General features: G+C 43.7%; 1 protein-coding gene across 2 annotated transcripts; it reads left to right on the top strand.

The window, feature by feature from the left end:
• Positions 1-2,264: 2,264 nt before the first annotated feature.
• Positions 2,265-18,281, top strand: TASL (TLR adaptor interacting with endolysosomal SLC15A4). Of its 2 annotated transcripts, none has more exons than XM_030305690.1 (2): positions 2,265-2,481; positions 17,201-18,281. In XM_030305690.1, the coding sequence occupies exon 2, from the start codon at positions 17,202-17,204 to the stop codon at positions 18,090-18,092; it is 891 nt and encodes a 296-aa protein (XP_030161550.1). In that variant the 5' UTR covers positions 2,265-2,481; position 17,201; the 3' UTR covers positions 18,093-18,281. The 2 variants fall into 2 exon arrangements, with proteins under 2 accessions (XP_030161550.1, XP_030161551.1); XM_030305691.1 differs by lacking the exon at positions 2,265-2,481 and adding an exon at positions 15,027-15,173.
• Positions 18,282-23,249: the final 4,968 nt, after the last annotated feature.

Raw genomic sequence — 23,249 nt, 5'->3', positions numbered from 1 at the left:
GACGTGGTAAGCCAACTTGACATAGTGCCAACTTTTTGTGTTTTTTAAATTATTTTTTTTAAGTAGGCTCTACGCCCAAGGTGAGGCTGGAAACTCACTACCCCGGGATCGAGAGTCACATGCTCTACCGACTGAGCCAGCCAGGCACCCAAACGTAGGGCTAACTTAAAAAAAAAAATTTTTTTTAAGTTTATTTCTTTATTTAAAGAGAGACAAAGACGGCGTGAGCGGGGGAGGGGAAGAGACAGGGATAGAGGGAGAATCCCAAGCAGGCTCTGCGCTGTCGGCACAGAGCCCCACGAGGGGCTCGAACTTGCGAAGCTGTGAGATCGTGACCTGAGCTGAAACCGAGAGTCGGACGCTTAACTGACTGAGCCAGCCAGGCGCCCTTGGGCTATCTTTTCGATGACGGAAAATATATCCTACAAAGGATGATTTCCATAAAATGAATAACTTGAGAGACAAAAATCGAGAGTGAGGATGATACAGAATCGCCCCATAATGGCTACTGAATGGCGTTGCCAGGTGAGCTCTTTGGGAACCCGTGAGAAAGTGTTTCTGGAGGTAGGTATGGCCCACCCTAGAATATCCTCAGTCTAGCTGGTTGTGGTTGAATCCGCAATCAAAAGAAACAAAACAATATCTGGCTCTCTAGTTATGACAACCTCTTGCTCACAACTCAGGGCTTGATGGTCCAATTCGACAGTAATTCATATTAGGGCTCACATGTGGGAACCTGCCTTTTCAACTGGATCTAAGTAATGCCCCATGAAATAATGCAGAAAACATGTGGACCCATGAAGTGGACAGATTCACATAGTGAGGGTTTGGAACTGAGCTTTGATCAGTTAGGTAGAAAAAGACAATAGGAGTAGCTACTATTTGGGTAGCATTATTCTTTGTGGGGTGGCTAAAAGCAGTCAGGGTAAACCAGATCAATTATTTCCAGAACTCTCAACATTTGTCTGCTTTTGGGCAAGAACAACAGACTCGTTTGTAGATAGACTTGTCTGTCCTCCAGGAAAACAGATTACAATACGTTTGGGCCGTAAAATCAAATAAAACTATAGAGAACTTAAAAATACTGATTTGTATTTATTTTTTAAAAACATTTCTTTATTTTTGATGAGAGAGAGAGAGAGAGAGAGAGCGAGCGAGCTGGGGAGGGGCAGCAGAGAGGGAGACAGAAGATCTGAAGCAGGGTCTGTGCTGACAGTGGACAGCCTGACACGGGGCTTGAACTCACAAACCATGAGATCATGACCTGAGCCGATGTTGGATGTTTAACTGACTGAGCCACCCAGGCGCCCCCAAATATACTGGTTTTTAAAATGAAAAAGTAAAAAAAATAAAAAATAAAAAAATAAGTAAATAAAATGAAAAAGTAATACATACACATAGTAGAAATTTTACAAGGGGATGGAGTGAAAAGTAAGTAAGACTCATTCTCAAAAGGCAATTGTTTCTTTCCAGTTTCTTGCATATCCCTATAGAAGTATACTTATTTCTATTTATATAAATTGGAGCATATTATGTGTTCCTGCTAAACAATGTATCTTGGAGACCTTTTGCTATGATTAGATATAAAGCCACATGATTCTAACAACTGTGTAGCATTGTATACAGTTCTACATTTATTTAGCATACTGTCCTATTTATGACTATTTTTTCCAGGTGTTGACTTTCTTAATGCTGCCACAAATACCTTTTCACTTTTTTTGTGTGCCCAGGTGTAAACCTGTGCCATGAGTGAATTTATACAAATGGAATTATTGGGTCAGAGGGTACGAATATTTCAAATTGGGGAAAAAAAACTTCAACAGATACTGGGAAACTGCCCTCTAAAAATGTCTATAATCTCATCACTAACGCAGGAGAGTGCCTGTCTCCCTACAACCTTGCCCACTGGGTGTATTATATCATTTTTTACTTTGGTTAATTTGTGAGGGAAAACGGTTTTCGTTAGCATTTTTTAAAATTCTGAGTACAAACCTGAGAATACTCCTTAAATATTATAGCTCAGCGAGCTCAGTGACGAGACAGAGAATTTTTTTAAATCCCATTGGACTCTGGCTCTCTTTTGGTGAAGGGATCCCAGAGAATTTACTGTTAGAGTACATTTATGCGGATAGGGTTCTTCTATAAAGGGTAGCAGTCGACTATTTTAACAAGAGACAGTTTCATAGATAGGTTTCATTTTTTGAAAAAGGGGAAGAAACACCATTCTGTGGCTCGATGTGGGTTTGTCAGTTACTGCCTCCCCGCTTCCTGGGACTTCCCACTGTTTTTGAGCACAAATCAGACTCGAGCAAAAACAACTCTTTCCATGGGATCAGCTATAAGAAGAATGGCCGTACAAAGAGCAGCTTAGTTTCTTGGAAGGCTGGTGGACATTTCTGGAAAAAGCACAGCTGACTTACTTGTCCCTATATGGTCATTTGCTGTTTCCTCCGGACCAAAGGAGCAGATTGGTTCGCGAAGGTAAGAGAAAGGAGGCAACAGGCCCTCTAACTGCCAATCCTTCTGTCACCTCTCCTCTCACTTGTTGAGTCGTTTACCACCAGAGACCAGATGCCATCGCCTCTCAGATGCTTTCCTAGTTGAGCAAGTCACAGGTGAGCGGGAGGTTCAGCAAGCATTCGAGGGAGTGGACGACAGTCGGGAGAAATGAAGCCAAATGCTCCCTTCTCTTACCCCCTTGCGTTCACATTTTGGGCGGTTCTGAAATGTTGTGTGTTTTTTTTACCCCCCAAATTGGACGGGTCGGATCACGTGTTTGTTGTGTAACTGATACGGTGCTTGTTCAGAAATTGCTGCACAGAACCAGCTTCCACGTTCTGAAAAGCAGGCCTCAAAACCTGACCAGAACTTTGCAGGGACAGCACATCTCTAGAATACAGCGATAGAGTTCTAGAGACGAGGACAATGACAGTAAGCTCCAGTTGGCTTTGACTCTCGATGATTCATTCCGAGAGCTTGAGCTAAGAGTTTTCCTGTGCGGCAGGGCACATTCAAAGCCAACGTGACAGCCAGGGCTGTTACTTTCCGAGTTGCCACCGGGCTCATTTGGGGAAAGTCTACCTGTTGGTATCGAAGGCGGCACGTACAGGGGGGCTTTCGCGTGAACTATCGTTACATCTGCTCCAACGAATTCCTTCTTGCGCACATCCATCTTTGTTGTGGTATGGACCTGACTTGGCCAGAATATTCGTACTGATATTTTTGGAACATTTCCTGCAAAGGTCAGTGTAAGAACAGTGTGTTTCTGGGCTTGAAAAGCTTCTCGTCGGAGTGGAGAGTATTTGAAATTTGGGTGAAAACCGTTCACATTGTAACGGTAATTCAGGGGATGTACAAAGGCAAGGGCGCTAAGTCTCATATCAAAGTGGTGTTTCAATAGCTACGTCCGCTCCAGCTACTGAACCGTTTCTAATCACACGTCGCATACTTCATGATTAGCTCAGATACATAAGATAACATGGATGGAACTGGAGGGTATTACGCTAAGCGGAAATGAGTCAGCGAGCGCAAGACACATATCTGTGATTTCACTCACATGTAGATTTTAAGGTGGGTGGGGGGGGATGGGTCCTCCCAGTTTTTCTTTTGCAAAGTTTCAAAACCTGTATTAAAATGCAAAGAATAGTACAACGAACACCCATGCTTCCATCATGTAGATTAATCGGTTGTAGCTATGTTGCTATATTTACTTTCTCACTCTCTTGCTCTCCCTTCATCTATATACACACACGCACACATATATATGTACACAGTTCCCTTGGTGACTTTAGGACATGTGTCACCCCCAAATCCTTGAGCCTGGATGCTAAGAGAAAGGGCAGTCTTCCCCATAATTACACTGCTAAGGAAATGTAACACCAAGACCATTCTTTCAGATATGATTCATACTGAAATTTTTCTTCCCAATTTTATTTTCTTCCCAATTTTGTTTTCTAAATTTAGAATGCAGTCAAGTACACGGTATGGCATTTTGTTGCTGGGACTACAACGAAGTAAATGATAGTGCTAACAGACGCAAGATAATTCCATTAATAATGATTAGCAATTATAACACCAGAGAAATTTAACATCAGTCAACATTATCAGCATCACTTATCTTTTGATTCCTCTCATTTTGTGTCAATCCAAAAAAGTGATCGTGGGCTTTAATCTTTTTCGTTTGTGAGATGTCAAGACCCAGCATGAAGAAAATCCCAACTAAGACAAAAACATATTTACAAATTTTCTGCCTCCAAATCTACAGTTTCTGTAAATAAGAAAATTCACACACCCAGAGAAAGCCCTCGGAAGTAGAACTGAACAAAAAATTATTTACTTGGTGAGGTTCATATGGAAAACAGAGGCCTTTGGACTTTATGATCTTAGCCATCAAATCAGACCCGCACAAGTTAAGAATCACTTCATATTTGAAAGAAGAGATGACCCCCCAATGATTTCTTTTGTTAACAGGAATTGACATATGGATGAGATACTTTAGAGCATTTGTCCAAAGAGGACATAAGAGGAATGAATATAAACCAAGGTATATGATGAAGAAAATGCTTATTTCTAGCTCTAAACTATGTGTACTTTCAAAGGTAACGGTAAGCAAACTACGGGAGCTTTTTAATGTGGGGAGATCTCTCCTGAAGAAACTTTGTTTTGGGTAAAAAGTTCTCGTCTCGTTCGCTGGAAAACCAAACGCATAAGATAGATTTACCGATGATGGCGAAACAAAAGAACATTCAAGTTTTTCAGGGATAACCTTTTGGCGGTTTATTCACAAGATTCAAAGATCAAGATTTTTAAAAAATAAGGGCTGGAATTAGGGGATTTAGGATTTAGACTACAGGAAAAACAGGCAAAGAGATGAAACGGAGTATTTTGAGGATTTGGGGGTATTAAACAAAATAACATCTCTGATAGGTCACCTACACATAATCCTAATAAGACAGTGCTTCATCCTCAAATTTGAGGCAAAAATAAATTTGCTCATCCGATCGGCAAATTAACAGTAATACTCTGTTGAAGGATGTCGGTGCAACAATTAATCTCAAACCCTGCTGGTCGGAGAATAAGCTGGCCCAAGCTACTTGAAAGGAAATTTGCAAGAGCTGTGAGGCAGTAATTCGGCTCCTTCACATCTGGCCTAAGGAAAAACACTCACGGAGGTACATGCAGTGATTACGCATAATAAAAAAGCAATAAAAACCTCAATGTCCAGTTTCAGAAATGATTTGCTGACCTAAGATGTGCCTGTTCCTGTATTTTGTAACTGCTGCCTCCACGTGGCTCTGGAGATCTTTTTTTTTTTTTCTTTTTAAAGTTTATTTATTTTGAGACAGAGAGAGAGAGAGAGAGAGAGAGAGAATCCCAAGCAGGCTCTAGGCTGTCAGTGTGGAGCCCAACATGGGGCTCGATCTCATGAACGGTGAGATGGTGACCTGAGCCGAAATCAAGTCGGACGCTTAACTGACCGAGCCACTCAGGCGCCCCTGGAGGTCTCCTCTGCACCCGTCTCAACCGTCCCTCAGATGTCTTAGTTCACGTGGGTGCCAACTGCCCTTCGAGAGACGATTCTGTTTTGCCACCCTATCAGCCCCAACCCCCCAACCTCCCACCAACCCCCAAACTTCTTGCTTTCCTTTTGCTGTTTCCAGTTACTCCTTCTTTCAAAGGACTATCCCAATGACTCATTTCCCTGATTTATTTAAGGTAACAGATGATTTTGCTCAAATTCCATGCAATCCTGATAAACATCTTGGGGGCAGGGACAGAAATAACCTAGAATCTCTAGTTCCAGGGCAAGGATGCTGAATGGATGGCCAGGGGCTCTGAAATGTTGATAAATGAGATTTGAAGGGTATGGGTGGTGAAACAGGGCCTGGATAGGGAAGCAGGGCTCTCAGGACAGAAACACACACACACACACACACACACACACACACGAAATAAAAATGCACAAATGCTTACAGAGGGCGCGAAGGTGTGGAGAACTGGGAACACAGATAAGGACCACGTAGCACGAGGGCCTAACATACGGGGACTTTCTCCTGGAGGTCATGGGGTAATGTTGATATTTAAGTGGCACATCTCTTTGTCGTGATGAATCACTAAATTACACACCCCTGAAATGAATATTATGCTGTGTGCTAACTAAAACTTCAATAACTTGAAACATGAAAAAAAATAACGTATCTGTAATATTAAATTATTCTGTGGTTGTAAAATTAAGGGCGAGATGATGCCACCTTGCAGCAGGGCGAGTGGTTAGGGAAAATGTTGACACAGATGAAAAGACCAGAGAGGATGAATTATTTGTGTGCCTCGGGCCCACTCTGGGGCACGCGTTGATGGCTTTCTTGGAGCTTTTCTTTCTGTATTTCACTGTTCCCAGAACACTTTGGGAACACTTTGTCCCTAAGTGTTGTTGTTATCCTGTACTCTTTTTTTCTTTTTAAAAAAGTTTATTTATTTTGAGAGCATGCATGCATGCAGAGAGAGAGAGAGAGAGAGAGAGAGAGATAGACAGAGAGTCGCGAGCAGGCTCTGTGCTGTCAGTGCAGAGATCAGCGTGGGGCTCGAACTCACAAACTTTGAGATCATGACCTGAGCAGAGGTCAAGAGTCAGATGCCCAACCCACAGAGCCATCCAGGTGCCCCCAAGTGCTGTTCTTTAGAGTCAGAGTCAGGGTTGTTGGAGTCAGGGTGGACACCCCTCTCTGGGAAGGACTAACTGCTTGTCACGACTGCTTGACGTTAACTGCTCTCAACAAGGCAGTAGTGTGATATATTTGACAAACAGACCATGTCCTTTGAGTTCGTAAATTTGGACTTGAATCTTGCCTCCAGCACTGAGTTCTTTGTGACCTTGGGAAGGTCATTTTTCAAACCTCAACCTCAGTTTCCTCATTAGGAAAATCCAAATTATGATAAAAGCGAACATGCAGTGTTATTGAAAAATTGGGCTTAGGGGCACCTGGGTAGCTCAGATGGTTAAGCGTCTGATTCTTGATTTCAGCCCAGGTCATGAGGTCATAGCTTGTGGAACTGAGGCCCGTGTGCGGCTCTGCGCTGACAGCCCAGAGCCTGCCTGGGATTCGCTTTCCCTCTCTCTCTGCCCCTCCAGTGACTTAGGTCAAAACCATGGCAACCATGGCTCATGAATCAAATTGGCCTTTTGCCTGTTTTTCTTTTTCTTTTTAATGTTTATTTATTTCAGAGACAGAGAGAGACAGAGCATGAGTGGGGGAGAGGCAGAGAGAAAGGGAGACACAGAATCCGAAGCAGGCTCCAGGCTCTGAGCTGTCAGCAAAGAGCCCAGGGCGGGGCTCGAACTCACAGACCGTGAGATCGTGACCTGAGCCGAAGCCAGACGCTCAACCGAGGCGCCCCTTGCCTGTTTTTCTAAATAAAGTTTTATCGGAGCACAGCCACATCCATTTGTTTACATATGGTCTATGGCTGCTTTCCTGCCATGATGCAGAGTTGAGCAGCTGTGGCCGAGACTTAAAATGTTAAATATGTGGCCCTTTATAAAAAAAAATTTCCTGATCCCTAACTTCGGTTTTTCCAAATGTTTCCTGTTGTAAAGTTCTCCCTTCTTTATGTTTTCTCTTTGAACTCACGCTTGTCTTGTTTGCGTGCAAATTAAAAGTATTTCCATGTGCAGAGTATAACAAGAGTTTTCTGAGAAACGCTGTAAATGCTAGCACAGAAAGAAGAATTTATATTGCAGTTTCTTCTGAAATGCAAGTAAATGATTTAACAAGGTACTGCACTTTAGCACATATTTCTAAGATGTGAATTTGCAACTAAGGTTAATTTTGGTATTCCCCTATTCTGGTAATGATTAATGTAGGCTAAATTTGCCTGGAACATCTCATCTGCAAAAGTCCTTGGATGTCTTTTCCGTCACACCTAGTTATGGGCAATTCTAAATATATCTCTCTATCTTCTCTGTGATGAGAAACAAAAATTCAATGATAAAATATCTTGGAACAATTAAAATAATCCATTGGCTCAAGTTTCAGGGTGTCAAATGAAATTCACTGTAAAACATGGCTTAGCATTTGTTTGGAGTATACCTTTCAAAATACCTTTGAAGAGATTAATGTCATAAGAATTTCACAAATAGTCAGTGACATTTTTTTAAATGCTAACCACCAAAATCAACTCAAATAACATTCTTTATTTCTCTACTTTTAAATTTTAGGATGTCACGATACGCAGTATTGTTTTCACTCTAATGGTACATTAAAGGATTTTATGAATATTAAATGAGTTAATGTAAGTTTAATTTTTGTTGATAAATTTCACACATTGCCTAGCTTTAGAGCAGGCTTTCAAAAGCTGTTTTAGCATGCTCTCTGCTGCCCTCTGCTGCTAATTTTCAGAAACTGATTTTTGATTCCGAGCAACGCTCGCTTACACTCTCTTAATATATGCTTATAAACTCATGCAATATTCAAGCTTGAGGTGACTCTACCGATAATTTAATCCTACATGATTCATCTGCAGATCAGAAGTTGAGTCTCTGTGATCTGAAGCAACATGTGAGTGTGGGCTCGTTTTCTGACTGCCAACGTTTGAACGTCTGGTGGTTTTGGACATGTTACTTAATTTTGACCTCTATATAATGAGCATAATAATACTACCTACATCTTGGAGTCTCTGTGGGGATCCAGTGATGTAGTACGTAAAAAGCACTTAGGATACTTTGTGGGTTGTAGCCACTAGTAATGTGAGCTATTTTATTGACTTGTCATTAAAAAGACTAAAACCGTAGCTAATGACAAGGTCAAAACCAGAATTCTGGTCTCCTGACCACTAATTCAAGAATTTTCTTTTGCACTAGTCTGAAGATATGATGAAACTTGACCTTTTTAAAGTAGGCTCCACGCTGGGCATGGAACTCAATGTGGGGCTCGAACCCACGAACCCTGAGATCATGACCTGAGCCAAATCCAAGAGTCAGACGCTTAACCGACTGAGCCACCCAGGCTCCCCTCCCAATATAAAGTTCTAATGCGCACACTTGGAAGATGATTTCACTGTCGGTTGTAAGGAGTCTCTCCAACGGGCTCCCCGCCTGAATCTCCAATGCACCGTTAGACACTTGCACTCAGAAAGTTCATCTCGTGGGAGACTCAAGAGGAACTAAACCGAACCCATTAGCTCACTTTCCAGCCTTTCTCCTGATCTCTTCATTTGGGTCAGCGCTGGTGCCATTTCCCAGCAGGCCCGGACTCAGTCACTTTTTGTTCCTCTCTCTCCTTCATTTCCATGTCCAGGGATCTCGGTCTCTCAAGTTCATTCCTTCTCTTCCTCTTTTGCTACCTCCCTCCCGGGTTCCCGTCTCAGGCTCCTCAAGGGGGGATGAATCCAGCACCCGACTGACAGATTGCATGAGCTGTCAGAGCTTGCCGTGGCCCGCCGGGTACACCGCGTGTCTTCAGCCCTGCGTGTCCCAACTTACCTCCTCCACCGGACGAGTCTTTTCCTTTAGCCAGGAGTGCATCCCTCTCTAGAAATTAGGGCCTATTTTCCGCTTTTTCATCACTGGACTTACCGCTTTCTGCCCTACTGGTCTGCCTTGGGCCCCACACATCAGAAAGCTAGCATTCCTGTTCCATCAGAATCAAGCTATCGACAAAGCTCTCGGATGATGACAAACAGTGCAAAGGGCCCATTATTCCAAACGAAATCCTAGACCCTCCTCCTTCATTGCTATGAAGGAGATTATCTGGACTACTCATAAACATCAGCCGCATAAAATGCAAGAGGACTCCAGTCGCGCTGATCATTTGGTCTGAGAAGAAATAGGATACATAGTGGGAGACTTGGGGTAGGGCTGAATGGGAACAAGGCTAATAAAGAGTGACTGTGAAATTTTAGTAAAAGCCTTAAGTGACCGTGACTTGGAGAAATAATGCTTGCATCCCACCTAGATTGGCGTCCGTTACTGACGACGCGAGAATCACACAGGTCTCTGCACTTTCGTGGACTTCTCCTCTCTCTGCAGTGACTTTTCCCTTTTCTCATGCTTCTTCAGATCTTTCTTGTTCTTTGTTGTTGTTGTTGTTGTTTTAGAGAGAGAGTGAGCGGGGCAGAGGGGCAGAAGCAGAGAGAGAAAGAAACCTAAGCAGACTCCACGCTCCGCGTGGAGCCCAATGCCAGGCTCGATCCCACGACCCTGGGATCATGACCTGAGCCGAGATCAGGAACCAGACGCTCAAGTGACTGAACCACCCAGCCCCCCCCCCCCCCCCCAAATCCTTATTGTTCTTTAGGACCAAATAAAAGTTGACATTTTACACAGTGGTTTTTTTTTTTCTCTCATCTTCACCCTCAGGATGTGTTGTATCTTTAAGCACAAACTCAGCTGTACAGGAAGGGCCCGTGTCTTTCCCCACCCTCTTTGTGACTTTAAAAATATCTGTGTTTAGTTTTTATTTTAATTAAGAAACTAACCCAAGTTACACAGGAACATAACTGGGGTCAAACGATCCTAAGAACAGAAATCCCTGTACCTCTTTTCCAAAAGCAACTACTTTCATCTCCTTTTTACGAATTATTTAGTATTTACCTCCATTTCTTTTTAAGTAGTATGCTTGTATTCCAACTTCCGGATTTTTCAGTTCGGGACTTTATTTGTTGACTTGTCACTAACCACATAATGATTGAGTTTTTTTTTTTTTTTTTTTAACTCCCCTCGCTTCTACCAAGAACATGCAACCTTGGCCTACCAAGTACAGGCTAAGTCAGTGCCCCCTGACTACACGTACTGGCCGTCCAGTCTGGACACATAGGCCGATGCCTAAGCCAATTTTTATTGATATCTCATTATTGGACGTGATAGAGTATTTTAATTTTTTTTAATGTTTATTTATTTTTGACAGAGAGAGAGAGAGAGAGAGAGAGAGACAGAGCATGAGCGGGGGAGGAGCAGAGAGAGAGAGGGAGACACAGAATCTGAAGCAGGCTCCAGGCTCCCAGCTATCCGCACAGAGCCCGACACGGGGCTCGAACCCACAGACCGCGAGATCGTGACCTGAGCCGAAGTCGGACGCTCAACCGATTGAGCCGCCCAGGCGCCCCAATACGTGATAGAGTACTATCTTTGTCTCCCGATTTGTTGTCATCCTGTGACTCTAAAACCACACTCTTTTCTTGCACCATTTTTCTTAAATTTTGAGTTGGAGTTTCTAATTGCCTGGATTTGTGTGGGCGGATATGGTGGCCCCATGTGGCAATTTAAATTAAATGAAAATGTCACTCAGACTAGCTCCATTTGGCTCACTTACTAGTCATAAGGGGCTCTCGGTTTTCATATTGGACATATTGCCAGAGAAACCTATGTTAGATGCTACCTTCACCACCTCAGAGACGACCCAAGAAACCACACTATTCAAACAAAAATAGCTTTAAAAAATTTCCTTGAACCATTCACACAGGGGTTCTAGACTTCCCCCAACAGCGATGGAAATATTAAAAGGAAGTTGCACATAATCTTAGTTTCAAAATAACTAAACAAAAAGTGTCTCAGGTGAGGGTCCCATGTCATTACCAAATAGCTAAAAGTTTACGCCCCTGATTTTTTTTTTTTTTGCTACCTCCTCTCCAACAGCCCTTGAAAGGAGTACAGAGATGAATGAATCAGATGTTGCTCCAGAATTGTTGCCGTGACACTGAATGACAGTGGTCATCTTTAAATTTCAATTCGACTTGCCTGTCTTCAGCATTTTAAAGTTTTGTTGTCAACTTCACTATCTTCTAAGCCTGTACTGTCCAAGAGAGCGCCACACGGCATTTTAAATTAATTTATTTTTTTAAGTTTATTCATTTTGAGGGAGAGAGAGAATGAGAGAGGACATGTCAGGAGGGGCAGAGAGAGGAGAAAGAGAGCATCCCAGGCAGGCACCGAAGTGCCACTACAGAGCCCGACGTGGTCCCTGAACCCACACAAGCCATGAGATGGTGACCTAAGCCGAAACTAAGAGTTGGACGCTTAACTTCCAGGGCCGCCCAGGCACCCCCTGAATTAACTGAAATAAAACTGAAATTCAGTTTCAGTAGCTACATTTCAAGCGCTCAGCAGCCATTCAGTAACTGGCTACCGGTTAACATTCTGGACAGCACAGACAGAGATCATTCCGTCGTTTCCGAAAGTTCTGTTGGACAGCACGGGTCCAGATTTTTCAGGTGCTGACACCTTCCTAATTCACCCCCAAGTCCACAGCCAATTATACAAGTCTTACTTCATGGTGCTCAGACTTACTAAGTTGTCTTCGATTTCATCTTCCAATCCAGAAGCCTTCGGGTCTGTTCCAACCTGACAGCTGGCCTTTTGACCCGTGATGCAGCTTTCATGCCACACTGTCCTTCCACTTTCCTCCCGGGCAGGACGCTGGCACATCCTGAACCTAGGACAAAACACAGGGGGCCTCAGTCCGGAGCACTCCCATCTTCTCTTCCTAGTCCTGGATACCCCTCGCCCTCAGCCCCCACTTCTGACCTCAGCACATGGCCCCAACAAAAAGCTACCCCTTCAACACCTGCTGGGTCTGGGCGTGTGTGTGCGCCCAGTCCCTAAGTCGGCATGAGTCTTAACGGATTAGGAGAAAAGCCTGTGCCAACTTTCAGGCTGTCCCTGGGCAATGTGAGCGGACAATTCTGAGGTCCGGAGTTCCATGACAGCTGGTTGGGCTTCCTCACGTTGGCCTCTAGAGCGCCATACCACGTTGGGATGGGCATACTCAAGGAGGGACAGAGTGGGGTCCTTTACACTGCAGGGTTTGATAGAGGGGCTCAGGCTATCCTACTCTGAGGGCTCCCTGTTCACTGATTCACTTACTCCTTTCAGCGGAGCACATCTTCCACTGACTTCCTGAGAAAGGTGTCTGGGAGATGAGCTATTTGAGACTCGTGCTTAAAAAAAAATGTCTCTATTATTTTGGGACGCCTGGGTGTCTCAGTCAGTTGAGCATCTGACTCTTGATCTCAGCTCAGGTCATGATCTCACGGTTCGCGAGATCAAGCCCGGCGTCAGGCTCTGCTCACAATGCGGAGCTTGCTTGGGATTCTCTCTCTCCCTCGCTCTCTCTCTCTGCCCCTTTCCTGCTTGGGCTCCTCCTCAAAAATAAATAAACTTAAAAAAAAATCTCTATTTTATCCATCTACTCGATTGATACTTTGGTCATGAGATTCTAGATTGAATACAAATTTCATTCAAAAGTTTTAAATGATTCTTAAAAATTTATTTATTTTTGAGAGAGACAGAGACAGCATGAGCTGGGGAGAGGCAGAGAGAGAAAGAGAGAGAGAGAGAGAGAGAGAGAGAGAGAGAGAATCCCAAGCAGGTTCCACGATGTCAGCACAGAGCCCAATGTGGGGCTCGAACTCACGAAACCGTGAGATCATGACCTGAGGTGAAACCGAGAGTCAGACGCTTAACCAACTGAGCCCCCCAGGCAACCCTCTTTCAAAACTTTTTAGATATTGTTACTTAATCTTCTTGCTTCTCATGTTTCTGTGGAGAAGTCTAAACATTCTGGGTCTTAGGTTTTTTTCTTCTTTTTTCTCTCTGGAAACGTAGAGTGTTTTCTCTTTTTCCCAAGTGTTCGTTTTACAATAACAGGAAGGGAAGTATAGGGAAAATGGGTATTTATCCAGTATTTTGTAGACTCACAGCCTTTCGTTGTGGAAAATACTCTTTAATTGTGTAAATTTCACTCTTCTTTCCCTTCTGAGCCTTCTAGTGCTCAGATAATGAATCTCCTGGACTGGTTTTCTAGTTTTGTCTCTACTATTTTTCATCTTGTATTTTTGTTCTTCTTTGAAAATGGGAGTTTGCCTCAACTTTGTCTTTCAATCTTTCTACTGAGTTTTAAAATTCTCTAACATTTTTAACTTGTAAGAGGTTCAGAATGTTTTTCTATAGCATCCTAATTTTAAAGATTGTAATGTTACTAACCTTTCCCCCTTGAGATTATTGACAGTAGTTCATGCTCCACCCACCCAGAATTCACTCCTCTAAGTGGCTGTTTCTGTCTCTCTCATTCAGAGCTTTCTTTGGATATTTCAACATTCTACCCACAGTTAAGAATGGAGATCCAAAAGGCTCAGTGGGCTCTTGTGTTCCCCAGAACAGCCTTCTCCAAATCCCGCCTAGAACGTGGATGCCCCTGTGCCAGCATTCTGGAAGCTAAGAGGGGAGGTCATGGATCTCACGATCCAACATGCATACGTTCACGTACTCTATTATTGGGTAATTCTACCCTCAGTTGGTATCCCATACTCCCAAGACTCTGTATTTTATTCTTCAGAGACTATATTTCAACTTTTCCTTTGGGGTTGAGAAGGGGAGACGGTCACCTGGTTATAGGGAGGGAATGAGAGAACCCTATTCCCAAAAGGTACATGGGACCACCAACTCCTGGACATGTAGGGGAATTTCAACAAGACTGGCTCTTGGAATTTTCCATGGTTCTTGTAAGAATCAGTTTTCTCAGGTCTCCAAAGACATTAACCTTTGGCTTCCTTCTTTTCAGCTGCTGAAATGTTATTGAGCTTGTCTCTTCTGTTCTCACTTTTCTTCTGAATATTAACGTTTCAAATAAATAATTTACTGTTGTTTTATTAAAGTTTGGGGAAAAAGAAAAAAAATACACAGATAGGCCTTACTTCCTGTATTTTCCTGGAGATCTTTGCTTTCCTCTACCTCAATTTGATCTTGCTTTTGAGCTCACAGTCTCCTGAGTGATCACTGCCAATCAGGATTTCTTTAGTCACTTCAGGGCTCCCTCCTCCTTGGGTTCCCCTGTAAATTCTAGCTTGTTCGCATAGAGCTATAGGGTCAGTGATGGATATGGAAGTGCGGCCATGTTTGGTTGCCAACATGCAGTCATACTGGCATCCATGGAAACTTATCATTCCGTAGTCCCTGGTGAATAGTCTATAGATGTGTCTGCAATCTTCCCACCCCAAATCTTGGTCTTCTCCAGGTCTGGAGGCTCTGGGTGGCATGCCGGTTCGTGAGCAGACGTGAGGAGGCCACCACAGGCCTGTCCACTCCAGCAATCGACGCGGCTGGCTCTCCTCCTTCTCCCACGCCATACTGAACAGGACAGAATTCCCTCAGATTCTCTGCTTCCCCAGATCCTATGTGGGAGGTAGGGCACAGAGCTCGTCTCTTCCCAAACCTACCTGGAGCCATACCACCTTCGTCCATAGGGGATTATATCCACTAGCTTGCTGTTGATGCATAAATACCATGCCCTGAATCCCTTGGGGGCTCTGGGTTCTCAAGTTGAAAAGCTCAAGCCATGTTGTCCCAAAAGCCATTTTTCTAAAACTGAATTCTGCCCAGAGCTCCAGGAGCTTGTTCATGAACTCGAAAGGAGAGAGTTACGTTGTTGTTCTTCTTTTTTTTTTTTTTTTTTTTTTTGGGATTTTTTTTTATTTAAAATTGTTTATTTTTTTTTTTTTTTTTTTAAATTTTAATCCAAATTAGTTAGCATACAGTACAACAATGATTTCAGGAGTAATCTGGTTTTCCACAATGATGTTCTGAGACCTTGAAGGTTGAAGTCCCCAGCTGCAGTCGAGTCGCTAACTTATCACCGTTAAGCCTTTAGGATACACTCTTTTGCCCTGAAAATTATCTGCTTCTCATGTATGTAAGATTTGCCTTTTCATCTTGATGTTCAGTTTGCAGGCAGAACTACACGTAGAAAGCTTCTTCAGGAAACATTTTCTTTTTTCTTATAATTATGTCTAGCATATAAGAATTACCTCACAGATTTGTGGGAAACCTTTAACTTTGTATCTTTGTGGTATCTAACAGTGGGTAGAATATAGTAACCATTTAATTGCTATATTTACTGAATAGATCTCCAGGTAGTTCCAAAAGGGAAAATAAACACTGAAGGTACGACCTTTATAAAATTAAAACAATTATACTAATTTTCTTAATCATATTCTTTTTATAATATTACCCTGGCACAATTAAAAATTCTCTTGGGAAATGACTCTGAATACATAAGACAGTAAAATGTAAAAATAGGACCCTCTGTTAAGATACAATTATTTCCTAATTTCACTTTTCAATTTCAGGCTCAAAATGCCGCAGCGTTCCTTTTTTAGCAAATGCAGCTGCTAGTTTCCAGTCTGTTCTAGCCACTCCAGACTCCAGGGACAACCGTGGAGCGTGGGGAGGGGAGGCGGGTGTAGCCAAAGCCCGAGGTCAGGAAAGCTCCCTGGTAACTAGGGGAGAGGTAGACAGATCAGCTGGGGACAGACGTTTCTAGGATATGGTAGGGTGAGAAGCAGGCGGGAGAGAGCAAGAAACTTATCCCGGGCTGCAAAGGTGGGGGAGGCTCCCCGGTCCCTCGTGACGGGCTGGTAGTGAATTATTTTCCTATCTGCCAGTGCTGTCCATTATTTAATTGAAGTTCACCAATATCTTTTAAGTCGCTACAAAAATGCAAACAATTGTGCTAGCTGCCAGGGATAAATACAAAGAGGAGTAAGACACAGCCCTTTTCAGCAGAAGGTGCCACAAGTTTCTCAACGTTTTCCCTTTAACGCACTAGCCGCTTCCCCGCTTTGCAGCTTCTCATTCTCCATTTTCTCTGGGGCGGAAGGCAAACTCTGCCGCCTCTGACTCCCAAGGCGCTCCAAGCCCCAAATCCAATCTCTTTCCCAGCCCCTTCTGCTTATATTCAGCATCTTGGTATATGGTGAACAGGCTATGCCACCATATTCTCTTTGAACTCCGTGTGGGGCTGAAACTCCCCCTTATTTTTCACCATTTAGCTAAAAGGCCACCTTCTCTAGGACACGTCCTTTGACTTCTCTGCCTTTGCCCCAGGCTGTGTTAGGGGCCCCTTTCTGGACTTCCACGGTGCCCATCCCTGTTACAATTCTCAGTGATATCTCATTGGCATTGTTTGTCCCCCAGTTGTTGTCGCCTGGTAGAACCTTCTTGAAAGACGGGACTATGTCCTACTCATCTTTTGATCTCTAGCATATGCCACAGTTCTGGCACACAGCAGGCACCTAATTATTAATGGTGTGGTGGATGAATGAATCACTTCCTTTGTTGTCATTTTTCATCTATCAGCTACCTTTTTTTTTTTTTTTTTTCACAATTCCAATCTTCATTTTCCCCGTCGTTACTTATCAACTCTCTTTCCAGGATGCTGTCAGAAGGGTATCTCAGCGGACTTGCCTACCAGAAGGACATCCACTGGAGCTGTTCATCTTATAATGAGCAGGTGGCCGAGGAGGAAGAAGAGACAAAATCTGCCACTCATTCCTACTGCTCTGTGGATGAGACTCAAGTCCGAAGTCTGTACGTGAGCTGCAAATCCTCAGACAAGTTTATGTCTTCAGTGCACGCGCGAGAGAGCCAACACAGTGGAAAGCAGAGAACCGTAATGCTGCAGACAAACCCCAATCCTGTGTTTGAAAGCCCCAGCTTGGCTGCAGTGGAAATATGTAGAGACTCGAGCAGAGAGACCTACTTGGTTCCACCTTCCTGTAAGAGTATTTGCAAGAATTACAATGACTTACATATTGCAGGTGACCAGGTGATGGCTATTAACTCAGTGACGACGGATTTCCCCCCTGCGAGCAGTTTTGACTATGGCCCTTTGCTGAAATCATCTGAGATTCCTTTGCCCATGGAGGATTCCATTCCCACTCAGCCCAGCGACTTTCCCCAGAAACCTATCCAGCGGTATTCGTCGTACTGGAGAATAACCAGCGTCAAAGAGAAAAGCAGCCTGCAAATGCAGAAGCCAGTTTCTAACGCAGTGCTGAACGAATACTTGGAGCGGAAGCTGGTAGAATTATACAAGCAGTACATTATGGACATTGAGTTTCATGACAGTTCTCCCACCCAGATTCTGGCGTCTGAACTCATCATGACAAGTGTGGACCAAATTAGTCTCCAAGTGTCCAGAGAGAAGAATCTGGAGACCTCCAAAGCCAAGGACATAGTCATCAACTGCCTATTACAGCTGGTATCGGGTGAAATTAGCACACCTAGTCTCCGTATTTCTCAGTACAGCAACGTCAATCCATAGAGAGAAGGCTGGCGGCCCTCCTTCTCGACTCCTCCAAATGAGAGCAACACTTCCTTCCTTTATTCTGAGAATGTGCAGGAGGTGGGGGTGAAGGGGAGTCCAGAGCTAAAAAAAAAAAAAAAGCAAGGTTGGACAGAGGTCAAGTGTGAATTCAAAGAGCATCCAGAAAGACTCATTGCAAAGCGAAGGTCGCATAGCAACAAAGCACAAATAAAAATGATCCACGGGCGCCTGGGCGGCTCAGTCAGTTAAGCCTCGAACTTCGGCTCAGGTCATGATCTTGCGGTTTCTGAGTTTCAGCCCCACGTCGGGCTCTGTGCGACGGCTGGGAGCCTGGAGCCTGCTTGGATTCTGTGTCTCCCCCTCTCTCTGCCCCTCCCCCGCTCATGCTCTGTCTCTCTCTCTCTCTCTCTCTCTCTCCTTCGAAAATAAATAAAAACATAAAAAAAAAAGATCCAAAAAGTAAATGTATGATTCACTTAAAGAGTAGACGAGGGGCGCCTGGGTGGCGCAGTCGGTTAAGCGTCCGACTTCAGCCAGGTCACGATCTCGCGGTCCGTGAGTTCGAGCCCCGCGTCGGGCTCTGGGCTGATGGCTCAGAGCCTGGAGCCTGTTTCCGATTCTGTGCCTCCCTCTCTCTCTGCCCCTCCCCCATTCATGCTCTGTCTCTCTCTGTCCCAAAAATAAATAAACTTTGAAAAAAAAAATTAAAATAATTCTTCACCAAAAAAAAAAAAAATATTTAAAGAGTAGACGAGATGAAAAAGCAGCCCAGCCAAAGAAGAACATCCACCACGGAAAGACAAAAATGCAAAGGTTTCAGGGTAAAGAGTTATTGTTTGTTAACCCAATTAATTCCTCCAAGTTTTTTTTTTTTTTCTTGAGAGAAATGGACTTCAGAAGGGTGCTGTATATGGGTAGAAAGACCAGTTGAAACAGTTTTGAAAATATGTTTCTACTTCTTTTCTGTTTTTTACAGCCTATCATTTAAAATTTATAACTCTTTATAAACATTCAAACAGTAGCAAATTGCAAATTGTGTTTTTTTTTAATGATTACTTAGCAACAGTCATGAAACAGCCACTCTCACCTCCTAGTTTTATTAGTGAACACGAAGTATTCCAAATGGAAAATAGCACATCGTTATTTCTTTAAAAAGGGATCTTATTTTCAAGTAACCTTTGTACCCAATGTGGGGCTTGAACTAGCAACCGTGAAATCAAGAGTCACGTGATCCACTGACTGAGCCAGCCAGGCCCCGCGAGGTTCACACTGTGAAAACTAAGACAATTCCTTTTATTTTGCTCTGTATGATTTTCTTGGTGGTACTAAGCTTCAAAAGAAGTTAGGAATGGGAATTCCACACGCCCCTCATCTTTTTCTCCATGCTTCCCTTGACCCTTCTGGAGCCAGGCAGGGGTCTTCTGTGTCCTCCCAGCAAAGTTGATTGTTCTAGGGCCTCATGATAGCCCATTCTGTCAACGCAAGCACTGGAACAGTAGCGTCATGAACACCTCACCGCTCTACCCAATTCTTCTAGCCACACAGGATGGCAAAACACGACTCACTGGCCCTATCTAGCCTGATGCCTGCTTTTTAAAAATTCAGATATAAGTGACCTAGCACATTACATTCGTTTCAGGTGTAGAACATGTATCTCTTGCGCTGTATGCAAATTGCAATGCGTCCCTGTATCTATTGCAAAATGACTACAATAAATCTAGCTATGCCCTTTTTGAACCCCCACGAGCTAAGAATTTTTCTCGCCTTCAAAAAAGGTAAAACCAAGCAAAGAATATACATATTTTTAAATGTTTATTTTTCAGAGAGCACGTGTGCGTGGGGGCGGGGGACACAGTATCCAAAGCAGAGAAGCAGGGTCTGTCTGACAGCAGAGAGCCCAATATGGGGCTTGAACTCACCAACCTGGAGATCATGACCTGAGCCCAAATCGGATGTTTAAGTGACTGAGCCACCCAGGCACCCCAAAGAATTTTTTTTTTTGTAAATGAGCCGTACCCATTCATTTATGTATTGTTGATGGCTGCTTTCACGCTAGAATGGCGGAGGTGAGTAAATGAGACAGAGGGCGTCTGGCCCACCGGAGTCTCAAACGTTATCTGTCTTTTTACCTAAACAGTTTGTCAACCGTGCTCCTCAGGAGTGCCTGCCCCCTTGCTGGATGCTCGCTGGACTTAAGGGACCGGGAGGAAACAGAAAAGGTTTCCAAAGAGGCCTCAGGCCGTCTCAGGGAGCACGGAAGCTGGGATGGCCCTTCACAATAGATCCAAACCGAAATTAGAGGGTTGGCTTTGGTTCTCCAGCTTGACCAGAAGGGGGCGTCACTTGAGCTGAGGCAGTTCAGCTCAGGGCCAAACTCCCCAAGTGCTGGGGAAGCAGGTGCTGGGGAAATGAGCTCTTCATACAGAAGAAGGGATCTGGCGGAAGCAAAACACCACCTTCTGCATTTCTCAGTGTTTATTTTTATACATTAATGTTTTACAACCTACAATATGGAATAAGGAAACCCGGTTGTGAACTCATCGTTCAGCTGTGGTATCCACAGTTTTAAATTTATCAAGGTAACAACTGCTCTTTATTCATTGCTTCCTATGTGTCTGGCACCATGTTACGTATTTGCACGAATTAGAGAATTCTCATCACCTACGAAAGAAAATGCCCATCATCCCCTTTTTAGAGGTGAGCCAGCGGGGCTCAGGGAGAGTTAAGGAACTTGCGGGAGGTCAAACCATGAGTGGTGAACCTGGATTTGAATTCAGTCCTGTTAAAATGCAAAGTCCTGCTCCTCAAGTATTACCACCTGCTTTCCTATTGATCACCATGTTTTTCTCATGAAAGACTGGTTTGGCTGTTCGAGGGGAAGAGAACTCATGAGTCCCTTGACCCTGATGCTGCATCGTTTTTTCTTCGGTGTTTTGCTTGATAATATTTGCGTATTTTCACACCCAGCCAAGAACTTAAGCTTTGATTTACTCATTTGTTTCTCTGGTCTCAAAGGGTATTTACACACAGTAGGCGTCCAATTAATGTACGTCAAACGGTTACCTTTTGCTGGGTTGGATACCGCATCTGGTGGGTGAAGTGAAAGACCAGCAGTATGAAAAAGCACCTACTTCTGACTAGAGCCAAGGGCTATTCAGAGTTTCCCTTCAGGAGACAAATAACTGAATGAGCTTATTTTCGGAGAGCATGTAAGTATCCTAAAGTGCATTATAATAAAATATCGCGGGCATTTCCCCTTTTGCTTATTTACTGAGAACTAATTGGCTACAAAAGAGACTGCTTCCTCTTCTCCAATGAGCATGAACTTGATGCTATTTGGGGGGTAGGGTGGGAGCACTGTGCATGAAACGTGGGTAGACATACAGGGGAGCAGACCTCTTCTTTGCCAGCTTGCTGTATTGGTGGAAAGACCCAGCAAACAACTGCGTACCAAGTAATGAAGCCACTTATTAGGCAAGAACTTGCAAAGTGGCCCCAACAGGAATACAGTTGTCCACGACGGCAAGTCGAGTGTGATACGGGCTAAAAGTAGGCAGGTTGAGGGGGTAGTGGACGGTCGAGGAGCTCAGGGCTGGCAAAGATGCCAAAGGGAAGTGAGTCCTGAAGACCAAGATAGGATCCGGGTAGATGCATCGAAGAGGTGTTTCATGCAAAGGCGTGTGTTTGGTGCAACAGGACTGCGGGTCGACGGCTCCAACGGGAGCTGCACGAGTGCACGAACCGCAGTATGTTAGTTTGCTACCGCTATTGTAACAAATTACCACAAAAGCAGTGGCTTGAAAGAAAACACACGTGTTACCTTAGGGTTACGCAGGTCAGGAATCCACAAGGAGTCCCACTGGGCTAAAATCGAGGTGTTGGGAAGGCTGCGTTCCTTCTGGAGGTTATAGGAGGGAGAACCGATTTGCTTACCCTTTAGAGCTTCTAGAAGACGCCCACATTCCGTGGCTCCCGGCTGCACACGAATCCAGCTGCGCCACAATCGACAGAACTACCCCAGAGCCGCTCCTCCTGCTGCCTCTTTAAAAGCACCCTTATGATCCCATTGGGCCCAGCTGGATAATTGAGGCTAATGTCTTCGTCTGGAGATTCTTCAAGTAACCGCGTCTACAAAGTTCCTTTTGCCTTGTAACCTAACCTATTCACAGGTTCCAGAAATCAAGATACGAATATCTGCCAGGGTGGGGGCAGGGGAGGACAACAGTATTCTGTCTACCACAGAAAGGACCATTTTTTTCCTCCCGATTGTCAGAAATTTGCCTCTCCACAATGTATCAATTCTCTTTATTCACGATGAATACGCCCATGTTTGCTTATATTTAAAAATGGTTGGTTACTTTTCTGCCTGCTGTCATCCCATGCTGTATATTTTGACTTGTCCGTATACATTAATCCACTGTTTCTCATGCTCATTTTAGACATCCTTTTCTGGATTCTAATTCCATTTTTATCTTTCTTCTGAAATACGTTTCTCGGGGCACCTGGGGGGCTCAGTCGGTTAAGCGTCCGACTTTGGCTCATGTCATGATCTCGCGGTTCGTGAGTTTGAATCCCACATCAGGCTGTCTGTTGTCAGCACAGAGCCCGCTTTGGATCCTCTGCCCTCCTCTCTCTCTGCCCCTCCCCCCAGAAACTCTCTCTCTCCCTCTCTCTCTCAAAAAGACAATTAAAAAAAATATGTTTTTTTTTTGTCACTATAAATGTGGTATCTGCTCACTCTAGAAGACATAACACCCTAGAATAGAATTCACTCTAGAATAACACCCAAGTAGAAAGTTGAAGTCCTCAGTCCCCAAATATTCAGGTAACATTTTGAATGAATTTATTTCCTGTCTTTTCTCCATGTACTTTTAAAAAATGGGAGTAGAGTTAATTTACAGTGTTATATTAGTTTCAGGTATACAATATAATGACTCAACAAATCTATACATGACTCAGTGCTCATCAAAATTCCATGTACTTTTTTTGTTTTTCATTTCTCTGAGCAGTGATCATGTTATCTTTGAATAAAATATTTTGTCTTTATGTGTTTCACTGACACTATAACAGATCAGAAGTTCTAAAACTAGGAGATTTGTATTGTTTGCCTGGGACAATCTGTTAGTTTTTCTTCCTTCCTCATACACTGTTTGA

This window comes from Lynx canadensis, chromosome X (assembly GCF_007474595.2).
Source record: "Lynx canadensis isolate LIC74 chromosome X, mLynCan4.pri.v2, whole genome shotgun sequence".
Classification (NCBI taxonomy): domain Eukaryota; kingdom Metazoa; phylum Chordata; class Mammalia; order Carnivora; family Felidae; genus Lynx; species Lynx canadensis.
The sequence above is the reverse complement of the archived record's forward strand: the minus strand, read 5'-3'. Positions and strand labels throughout refer to the sequence as shown.